Source organism: Phyllosticta citribraziliensis (genome assembly GCF_038025025.1).
Source record: "Phyllosticta citribraziliensis strain CPC 17464 chromosome Unknown J3D65scaffold_8, whole genome shotgun sequence".
In the NCBI taxonomy this organism is placed as follows: domain Eukaryota; kingdom Fungi; phylum Ascomycota; class Dothideomycetes; order Botryosphaeriales; family Phyllostictaceae; genus Phyllosticta; species Phyllosticta citribraziliensis.
The window spans coordinates 1,083,578-1,094,197 of record NW_027117345.1 but is presented as its reverse complement, the minus strand read 5'-3'; the positions used below and the strand labels follow the sequence as shown (position 1 = coordinate 1,094,197).

General features: G+C 54.5%; 4 protein-coding genes across 4 annotated transcripts; 3 read left to right on the top strand and 1 right to left on the bottom strand.

Moving 5' to 3' along the window:
• Positions 1 to 282: 282 nt before the first annotated feature.
• On the bottom strand, positions 283 to 2,164 carry J3D65DRAFT_629930 (glutathione S-transferase). The gene is made up of 3 exons (XM_066800783.1): positions 1,649 to 2,164; positions 923 to 1,299; positions 283 to 868 (listed from the first exon to the last, which is right to left on the bottom strand). The coding sequence occupies exons 1-3, from the start codon at positions 1,690 to 1,692 to the stop codon at positions 513 to 515; spliced, it is 777 nt and encodes a 258-aa protein (XP_066653784.1). The 5' UTR covers positions 1,693 to 2,164; the 3' UTR covers positions 283 to 512.
• Positions 1,990 to 3,191, top strand: J3D65DRAFT_436933 (NADH:ubiquinone oxidoreductase 6.6kD subunit). Its single transcript, XM_066796224.1, has 4 exons — positions 1,990 to 2,310; positions 2,383 to 2,418; positions 2,497 to 2,612; positions 2,768 to 3,191. The coding sequence occupies exons 1-4, from the start codon at positions 2,292 to 2,294 to the stop codon at positions 2,819 to 2,821; spliced, it is 225 nt and encodes a 74-aa protein (XP_066653783.1). The 5' UTR covers positions 1,990 to 2,291; the 3' UTR covers positions 2,822 to 3,191.
• A 150-nt stretch (positions 3,192 to 3,341) lies between these two features.
• J3D65DRAFT_591897 (uncharacterized protein) lies at positions 3,342 to 5,169 on the top strand. The gene is made up of 2 exons (XM_066797802.1): positions 3,342 to 3,438; positions 3,537 to 5,169. Exons 1-2 carry the CDS (start codon positions 3,396 to 3,398, stop codon positions 5,105 to 5,107), a joined length of 1,614 nt encoding a protein of 537 aa, XP_066653782.1. The 5' UTR covers positions 3,342 to 3,395; the 3' UTR covers positions 5,108 to 5,169.
• A 2,984-nt stretch (positions 5,170 to 8,153) lies between these two features.
• Positions 8,154 to 10,414, top strand: J3D65DRAFT_629919 (uncharacterized protein). Its single transcript, XM_066800782.1, has 5 exons — positions 8,154 to 8,662; positions 8,715 to 8,978; positions 9,024 to 9,194; positions 9,243 to 9,509; positions 9,561 to 10,414. Exons 1-5 carry the CDS (start codon positions 8,557 to 8,559, stop codon positions 10,313 to 10,315), a joined length of 1,563 nt encoding a protein of 520 aa, XP_066653781.1. The 5' UTR covers positions 8,154 to 8,556; the 3' UTR covers positions 10,316 to 10,414.
• Positions 10,415 to 10,620: the final 206 nt, after the last annotated feature.

Genomic DNA, 10,620 nt, shown 5'->3' with positions numbered 1-10,620 from the left:
AACTCCATCTCGGCGCCTTGCGGCTCATGAGCTCGTCCGAGACGCGACAGACACGGCAGACCGGGCTGTCCGGCCCCGTTCCATGGACGCGTCCCGGCTGGGCACGACGACAACACCAGCTCCGCGGGTGCTTCGCGGTCCTCCGTGGAGCGCGACTTGGCTCTCCGCCACCGGGACCGCTGCAACTTGACTTCATTTGTACTTCTTGGCTTCGCGAGCGTGCTGTCCAAGCCCAGCCAAGCCATGTCGACGACGGGATGCCGCATGCCATTTCCCGTAGTTGTGTTCCTTGATGCCACAGCGATGCAGTCCATCTCGACATGCGGTGGCTGAACCGCCACTGTACCTAGAAAGTCATTTCACTGGGGGGTCAAGAAGGTTTCAAGAGGTAAAGGTTAGCCAAACGATACGACCGAGCGCCAATCATAATCGCAGATATCATCTTATTTACAATTTCCATCCACAGTCGCGGGCCCCGCCGTCAATCGCGACATGCTCCACTTTGATCAGGCCTAGAAAATATTCGGGTCGTATTCCTTGCCCGTTGTTTCTTTGATCTTCTGGCCAGCCTTCTTATACGCGTCTCTTTGGTGTAACTTCTCCAGGTAGGCGAAAGTCTTGGGATAAGCCTCTTTGGTCAACACACCCTTCAGTTCAGCTCCTTCCAACGGAAAGCTCATGAGGATGTCAGCGGCTGTAACATCTTTTCCACACAAGTACTCGCCGCCTTCGGGGGAAGTCTCAAGCTGGTCCTCCAGGAAGGAAAAGTGTGTCTTGAAGTTTGGAGTGAGAAATGCACCCTCTACTTTGCTCGCAATCGTGCGGGTGATTGGTTTGACGAAGAATGGCACTGGCGCGTTCTTGATGGCTGGAAGACGAGTAAGTACAATGCTTTCAGGAATTGCACGGAAGAAGAGCTTACTGTGCATGATCAACGAGACCACCAAAAGGGGCATGATGCTGCCTTCGGCATAGTGCATGTAGAATCGATATCTCAGCCATTGCTCCGTCTCTGCGCCCACTTTTCCTTCTTCCCCCTCTTTGTATCGTTTCGGAACCATCCATTGCCCAAAATAATCAGTCAAGTATTCGGTGATTGCTGCACTCTCGGCCAGAATGACTGGGTTTTCTGCACCAGCTGGTTGAACACCCAAGACAGGCGACTTCCCTAAAGGATGTACGCCTTTGAGCTCTGGCGGCGCCAGTTTGTCGTCGTTGCGGTAGTATACTTTTAGTTCGTAGTCGAGCTTCATCTCTTCAAGCAACCAAAGAATGCGGTGTGATCGTGACTTGTCAAGCCTACAGAGGTGTTGTTAGTGATGAGTTTTGTTTTTTTGCAATTCGTCTTTAGAAAGCATGTGATGCGGAAAAGCCAAATCGGAAACGCAAGAGAAGGCCCAAAAAGAGTATTTTCTGCCGCCCAAAGACTGTTTGAGACGTTGATCTTGCTGTAGACGGACATTCCCGACTGATGTAGCTCAAGGCTCAAGAACTCTCGAGGTTCGCTGCACACTCCAAAACTCGGGTTGACCCGATGGCCCCGCCGAAACGTATCAAGCTTTTGCGCCAGACGCCCATTTTTGATGTCTTAACAAGGGACAAGAGGCTGGTTGAAGACTCGTGGAAAGCAATCCATGCAAAAACTCACCAATGGAGCGTGATTTTTGCGCCTTGTTGGGCTTCTGCCGCCATCGTGAGTCGAGAGAGTTCCTGTCGGCTAATGGACGCAAGCAAATGGGATGTTGTCCTTTTGGATAACGAGCGTAGTGGAGACGTCTGTCTGTAGCTCGACGGTGGTTGTGAATATCTGAGTATCACATGCAGGAACTGTGATAAAGCGAGGTATTTTGAAAAGACGTTTGATGCCGATGGTTTTATAGTCCGGGAGCTTCAAGTGGTGACGCCAATGAGCGGGGTCAAAGACATGGGGCAGAAGACGCGGAAAGGCTGGTCTTTGAACGGATGATCGGACCAGGCGGTGGCGTGAGATGGCGGCTCGCGAGCTGTAAACAATGGCTATGAGATCCAGTTCAAAGGCGTCGTCATGAGTACTCAATGGCAGCTGGGTTACAGTGGCTCATTGATTTTGTATCCATCTTGAAAGGTACCTGTAGGTAGGAATGCTTCTCAGGTGACACAGATTCGATAAGTCGTGGCCGCCAGAGCCCGTCAATGGAGTCGGCGCCAAGGTCTCAGGTCCGGACCAGGGCAACGACCCAACCGTCGGCGTTACAATCAGCAGCTCTCCCCAGCTTTGATACCCCACAACATCTCGACGTCGATACTTCACCATGGCGGGCGGTCCAAACAGTAACCTGAAAAGCATGCGCCGACCCTGGTCCTAAGCCACTGAAGCCCCCAGCTGACAGCGACTCCGAACAGTCCTCCACGATGACGCTGCTATGCAGAAGATAGCCGGTGCGTTGCGACCACTCGCGCATTCCGCTCCCTCAGGATTGTTTCGGCTTCAATGGCTCGACTAACCGGTGTACTCAGACATCGGCCCAAACCGCTACAAGTACTTTCGCTGGACACCCAGGACCGCATGGTACTCGATTGCCTACGCCATTGTCGTCCCTAGCGTGGTCGGATACCTTGCCTATGCCACAGAGGTGAGTCGTCTTGATGATGGTCTGGATATGTGGATACAGGTCGAAGGGGGACGGGAAACGGGCCGGCCGTCGCACTGGACAATGTCCGAGCGTCATGATATACAACCAACAGAGAGTGGAGGGCAGAGGCAGACGTCGCTGACGACGGTTGACAGGGCAAGTACTACATGAGAGGGAAGCGCAGAGGAGATGTCATCAAGGAGTTTTGAGCCAAGATAGCAGCAGATGGGTTCGGCAATGTCCAAGAGGCTTCGGAGGATGCAATGCTCGCTGAAAGAGCCCGAGGCTTCCTTTGAAAATGTCCGACGCTTTGCCACGGATGATGCATACCGCATGGCGTGAATGGAGCAAATCATTGGAGAGGAAATGGCCATGGGTCAGGATCAAGTGTGGTAGACATGGCGAGACAATCAATGACAAAGCGGCCGGGCGCGTGCCGGAAGAGGAGAATTGATAGCGGCGAGTTGATGTAATTGTGCCGACACATGATTGTTGAAGGATACGGATGCCACATGCAGTCTACAAAGGGCAAGTTACAGCAACCAACAAGAGAGGTCAGCGGTGGAGAAGGCTGGGCCAGAGGCCAAGGTGCTGGTTTGGGCAACAAGACGCGGGCGCGCGAGCAGGCCCCCACATGCGAACCGAGCAAGTTCCGCGCGGGACAAGGCTGCTCTACGGAATACTCTCTAACCGCCTGACAAATCTACCAATGTTATATTTTCCACTCCTCCCGACACCACTCTTCCTTCCAATGGCTCATTCCCGTCGCCTGACCAGTCTCCGATGGCACAATCCGCTCTCGGGGACGTTGACACCGTCATTGTCGGTATGCGCCCCATCGCATCTTTTTCTTCTTCACTCTTTCTCTCTCCTCCGCCGTCCGCACGCGGTGATGTAATGGATCGTGAGACTAACATGTGCCAGGCAACGGGCCCTCTGCCTTGATCTTGTCGTACATCCTCCACGGCCATATTCCCTACTACTCACGCCCTCATCACGACGCGCTTCTTCACGCCAAGCTCGAATCTCGCCGCAACTTGCTCGACCTGACTCCGGATCTCTACGACCATTTCCGGTCCTCGCTCCGCTACTCGACGCAAGCGCTCCCGGTCAACGTCCTTCTGGACACACTCGTTCGGCCCAACGCCGACACCGAAATCAGCCCCGAATCATGCGTTGAATGGCGTTACGAACCGGACAAGGCCGTTCCTCACATTGCGCTCGGCACGGCCACTTTTGCTGGTGGCCAATGGGCCGAGGATTCGGTTGAGACGAGTAGCGAAATAGGCACGCTGAGTTATGCAGAGATGCTCTCGCTGCCGGGCTACTCTTTCCCAGATCATTGGCAAGCTACATACGGAAAACCTCTTCCGCAGTTTCTCAGGCCGACTCGGGCCCAGGTAGCCAGTTACTATCGCGCGTACCCGCAGGCTGTTGGCATCGCCGGCTCCATTCGCACTGGAATCAAAATCCAAAACGTCTCTCGGACCACGGACGGATTCTACATTGGGTCGCACAACGTCTGCTGCAAGCACCTTGTGCTCGCATCTGGAATCTTCACGGCAAACCTTGCCCCGCCGCCACTCTTGGCTCCCATATCCAGGGTCAAGAATGACACAAAGCCGTTGCTTGTAGTCGGCTCTGGCTTCTCAGCCGCCGATGTCATTCTTTCAACACCTTCACACCGCAAGATCATTCACCTGTTCCGATGGGCGCCAGAGGACCGACCGTCGCCTTTGCGCGGATGCCATCACCAGGCTTACCCTGAATACGCCACAATCTATCGTCAGATGAAGCTAGCAGCGCTCAACTCGTGCACGCGCAGAGCTGCGGCGAGTCCGCTGACGCGCAAGAAGAAGAATCCATTCTTCAGTCACCGTGACTGGGCCAGTGTCTACGAAGGGTTTGCCAACGCCGAGGTTCAAAATGTTGTGTCGAATTCGGACTGCGCGACCGTAACCTTGCGCCTCGAATCAGGCGAGGTAGTCGACAAGGAAATCGGAGACCTGCAGTATGTTGTAGGACGACGCGGCTCACTCGATTATCTTGAACCAGCACTTCGGGATGAGGTGCTTACCAACCAAAGTCCCGAGCCACACCATGACTTGCACCCCGCAGTAGACGACGCTGGTGAACGACGACTTATTTCCGGCCGAACGCTCCGTGTCAAGGCGGAGACTGATCTTGAAGTTGCACCGCAAGTCTTCATCATCGGCTCTCTGACCGGCGACTCGCTCGTCCGGCATGCTTTCGGTGGATGCGCCTACGCCGCCGGCCGCATTCTAGACGCGAAGCATGAGTTTGCCAGTAACGCAGCGTCGACTCTAAAGACGCTGACACCGCCGCGGAGTCCGATCAGGAATGGCGTGGCACATATGAGCGGAAACGCAAAGATTGCAGCCAACGGAACTGGCCACCAGGACCTGCACTTGGATCGCCGGAAACTGGGACAGACGGCGAGACGGAAAGGCAGCGGGTGGCATTTGGCGCCATGAGAAGGGCCATTGTCGAGATCGCAAAGATATCCCGTTTTAGAGCATCTTCACCTACACGTAGTGCAGGGGCTTTCCCCCCCCCCCCCCCCCCCCCCCCCTCCCTCAAAATTCAAATTTGCAACCCACATCACAGACAGCCGCGACATACGAGAATCAGACTTTGTGCCTGCCGTGTGCCCTGCCGCTCTTATCCCGTCAGCCTTACGCAGCCACATGTCCACTCTGTGGGGTTGCTTCACTAGCAGCCAAATGCCGTTGGTCCCCCGGTTGCCACCTACAGCTTGAGCCTCAGCCTCGTCCCTCTCGTCCCAGATTCACCGCTGCCGCTTACGCAGCTTGGCAGCCTCGAGGCAACGACGACGATGGTAAGCCACGGACGCAGGCGGAGTTTGCGGACAAAAAGGAGCGGCCTCCTCCTTAATGCCGTCGATGAGCGCACAAACCGCTACTTGCACTGCAGTGGCGGCCGCGGCTGTCGATAACTGCCCAAGTAGATGTGACGATTATTAATCTGGTGATGGTTGGGCACTGCGTCGTGCGCCAGTTGTCGTCCGTCGTCGGAAAGACTGTCGCCGGGAGGAGTAGCGCTTCCGCTTTCTTGCTAATGCTGCTGTCGGAAGAGTTGCGCGTGTGAGCTACCTATGCAGACGACACAGGCAGAGTCACCGGCGAGCGGACTGTTTGCGGGCTGTCTGCGAACTACATACTGCGGTATCTGGCGTGAGGTGGGGGTAGTAGGAACAGGAGGAAGGACGGCCAAAGGAGAAGAGGAAGACATGGATACGTTGATACGTTGATCAGCCCCATTTGTTCAAGTCTAAGAGGAGGAATGCGGTCCTCCGTACCCTCACCCATCCCCATGCTCCTTGCTCCTGGTACGTACAAAGTGATTTCCTCTCTCCACCGGGAGGCAGTGGTCACACGACATGAAGCTTGAAATCACCTCGAGCAAGAGCGCGTGCACGAATTGAGGGCGATGCAAGGGCGCACACTTGATTGTCGTTCCCTGCTCCCCTGGTTCTCCGTGTTCTTCCCTCCTTGGGGTGCTCAAGGTATCATCGTATCTGTACTGCAAAGGGGACTGGATGCCTTCACGCGACGTGTGCGCGTTCAGTAGTACGTGAGGCAACGGAATGCACGCTGCGCGCACGATGAGAGCGAGCGGTGGCCTAGATCATCTGTCCAGAGGAGCGAATAGGAGACTATAGTTTGGACAGTATTGATGACGAGGGTCTTTCAAGCACACTCACTTCCTGCATCTGCCTCAGCATCGACTCTTCCGCCACGCCTTCTAAACACAAATGTCTACCTCATGTCAATGTTGAGCCCACGTACCTCTAGAGATCTGAAAAATTCCGTCAAATACCAATCTCACCCGCCTCATCTATAGCAGCACCTCAACCATCCAACCCCTGACCCGTCTCTGTCTCCCCCTGTCCCCTCGTTCTAGACTCTTCGCCCTCCCGCTCCGTCCCACTCCACTCCACTCCACCCCTTATTCCCGCCCCAACCGGCAGAGATGCCCCGTATCTACGCCCAACAGCCCGCCTATCATGTTCCCGACCCACCCCGCCCGACTCCTGACCCAGAAACTCCTCTTCTCCTTTCACTCGCCCCCGGTGCTGCCTAAGCGCCACTCCACTGTCGACTCCAGAAAGCTGGAATACCCGAGCTGCTTCTGCCCCGTGCCCGATGCTACGCCGTCACAGCAGACGGGTGATCCCGTCCGTCCACTGATGCGCGATGGCGGCGGACCTTTGTCTAGATTCACGCGCGGGACAGGGAGTGGCAGCGGAAGCTATCAAGTCTACACGATGGCAGCAGGCGCCCGTCAAGTCGATCGGGCACCTTGAAGATGTAGCGACGGATAGCACAGAACGCAACGTTCACGGTGCAGTTCTCCCCCTAGTCCATCAGTCGCCGCAGATGCAGATTCAATCATGAATGAATGGCCTGCACAGTGAATGCCAGTTGCAGTCAGTACTTGACACTGCAATCGTAACCACCTGCCATAGCAGTGGCAGCAAAGCAAGTGCCAAAGCATCGGCAGGCGTCGCGATATCATCAGGCTGACAACGTCGAAAACGACCTCAATTCAGCTCGGCTTGCTCGTGATATTAGCTCCAAGTACTCCTACTCCTACTCTCAAGTAGAAGGAGCAGCGCAACACCACGGTGCGCCGAGTCCGCTTTGGGTTGATTCAGGTACAAAGTGGTTGGACCGCTGGTGGTGGTGGTGGTGGTGGTGGTGATGGATAGGAGAAGCAGCAGACAAGACCAGGAAAAATGGGTGGACGCGTGGCTTGCGCGAATCGGGGCTGAATCGTGGCGGGGAGCGCGTGGGACAGGAGTGATGAGGTGGTGGGCGAGCTACAGTTGGAGGACCAACGGACAGCTGGGCGTGGCGTTTGGCTTACGGCACCCCTGTTGCGTAATCTGACGGCGCATGCGTGTGGTGATGATGTCCTGGAGATGGGTCGTTGTCGATTTGGGAAAGACTGAAAACAAGAGTGCAAAGTTTGTTTGCATTTGCTTTTTGTCGTTGCTGAGGTTTCTGCAAGATTGGCATTTCCCGCTAATATTGAGCCTGCTACCGATTGAGCTAGGGTCAGTAAACGAAATATTGTCCGAGTGCGTATGAGCGCCATGGACTCCTTGGGAGGTGGCTTGAAAATGTAGAGGAGACCAGAGCGTGGGGAAAGGAGATCTCTGCGCGCCAACGCTGTGAGGCGCGTCCCTGTCAAGTATTTGGAACGACGGGCGACGACGATAGGGATGTGTAGGTGATGACAGGCGTCTGACGAGGAAAAGCAGGGGTTTCAGGGCCTCTCCAGAGCAACTCGTGGGACGCGACGTTCTAGGGGATCGGGAATCTTGAGTAGTGTGTTCCTGCAGGGTCTTGGTACCATTTCGTCAACCACCTCGATTTTGAGTTTGTCAAAAGCCGTTTTCCATCGTCGCGAGAGCACACAAGAAAGGAGTGAGGAAGGGAGAAATAATAACCTCGAGTATGAAGAATGGAATCCAAACCTCCTTCAGAAGAAACTGGGGTGAGTGTGTGACGCGATCTTTTCCCTCCTCGCTTACACCCTCACCAATCGACGACACACCTGACAACAGCGAGACATCGGACGTCCAAGAAGCCTCCCAAACTCTACGGCACCATGATTGGCTGTGCGGCTGTATCGTGGCTCACGAAGGCGTCACTTGCCAAGTCCGGATTCCGTCAACCACTGGTAGACGTCAGCCCTTCGATAGTCTCGACTGCCCGAGGATCTGACATGGCTCTTAGCTCTGCAAGTACTAGGACAGCGCCATGTCAAGCCATGAGTGATGTCTTTAGGTGTAAATCCCTTGCTTCCAGTTAAACCGAGTCGCGTCGTGTCGTCCTCGAGTCGTTTATCGTTTATGACCGTTGTCAACGCTCCCACCGTTGCATCGTGAACGACGATGGCGGACAGCGCGACCCCGGAACCAACTAAGGGGCACCATAGCTCGCTTTCTCAAAGTGGTACTGCTGAAATCGTTGTCGGAGCAGTGTGTATATTCATTGGAGGTGAGTCTGTCCTGCTCTTTTCTCAAAAGTCGCGGCTAACATGATTAACCAGCCGGCGCGATTGTCTTGCGAGCATTCTTTTCCTTTCGACAGAGAAAGGCCTTACGGAAAGATGACTGGGCACTGGTCTTGGGATGGCTGTGCTCGGTAGGATTCGCGGCCTCTTCATTCGTCGCCCTTCAGTGGGAATCGCGACTTGAAGACTCGACGAACTCCGGCGCGGTACTGTCTCGCGCACTCTATGCTGCCAAGATTCTCTATTATTTCAGCGTCTTTTTCATCAAGATGTCTTTACTATTCCTTTACCTTCGATTGGGTAAGTCAGCCCTCATCTTCGAGAACCAAGTACTGACTCTTGTAGCCTGCGGGATCAGGACAAAGTTTGGTCAAGCGACGACTGCCACCGGGGTTCTTTTGATTCTTCAATTCGTTTCCACTGTGGTTGTTGTCGGACTTCAGTGCAAACAGGCCATAGGAGACCACATTCCAACCTCTCGTGGCCACTGCGTGGATATTCAAGCGTTTTCTCTTTGTAAGTGATTCCAGTTGCCGGCTGTGGACATCCCATTGACAGTCTCAGATGCCAGCATTTTTGACATTGCTTCCAACTGCATCATCCTTGCTCTTCCCATAGCTGCCATTCGAAAAGCTCAGCTTCCCCGGAAGCAAAGACTGGGAGCGACGGCGACACTCATTATTGGAGCGTTGGCGACTATTGCCAGTTGCGTTCGCGCAAATTACATCCACAAAGACGACGGTTCTGTCAGAACACTAAGAGATGCCGACTTGCTCAACTTGTGGACCTTTGTCGAAATCAATCTAGGTATCCTGTGTGCTTCTTGTCCAGGTAGGCAGCATTCCCCATTCCAGCTGGCCCTTGCTGACGTAGGTGTCATAGCTCTGAAAGCGTCGATTCTTCCCGTTAGGTTAGGGTCCAACGAAGGGAGAGAACCCCGCATCTTTGGATGGTCCAGATCGGAATCGCTCACCGGCAGGAGGAATGAAAAGCATACGATCTTTGACGATCTTCATTGCTCCCGGATTTTCACCTGTAGCTCAGTCGACTCGGACGTCGAGAAGGGGCGGAAATCTCTCGATCCCAGATTGGAAAAGGAAGCCGCCTTCAGTCAGGTTGGAGCTGACACTCAGTCTCTCTCGGCTCTTCCTGCTCCACCGAAAGCGAAGAAGCCATCGCATCGAGAGCATAGGGTGCTAAAGCCGTCCCTCAAGAAGTCGCGCAAGAGGCGCACGGTCATATCGGGCCCTGTCATGGGGACGTTTACGGTCCAGCAGAGCCATGGTTTCATGCAACCAATATGGCAAAGCGACAAGACACGGCCTTCGACGGCACGTTCCAACAAAAGGCGGTCCTTTATCTGGAATAAAGAGCGAACAACGGCGGAGCGTCCTCCGACAAGATCCACAGCTCTGAGATCGCATCCCGTGAGCTCACATGGCAGCAAAAGGCCGCCCATGCCCGAGACAGACTGCATCGAGCCTTTGGACGTACTAGTGATGAGAGCAAATGCAGAGGGAGGCGGGTCATCGAGGCCGAGATTTGGTAGGCCTGGTTCTTCCAGGCGATTTCTGAGGCCGTTCACGCCATTCTCATCGTTCGAAGTTTCCTGGGATACGATTGCGGGACGATCTTGATCCTGGGCCAGTGGCGTTTTGTGCACCTAATGACCTGATGGCAAATAGATGGAACTCATGTATCATGAAATGTTGTTCTTCTCTTTTACTAGTTTGGAGCGATCCAGCGCGTATCCGCATGCATCGGGCGACAATGAATTGACACGATGATCTTCGTCGGATTTCAAGCCATGGCGTATGATGCAGGGTTGACGATTGGACTGTAGGCTGAGCGAAGATTGGCCATTCGGTACGAGTTCCTGGACATTCTGCCCTTGACACGGCGCGACAATAAGCAGGAACAGACGAGGACAGTGACAGGTCCC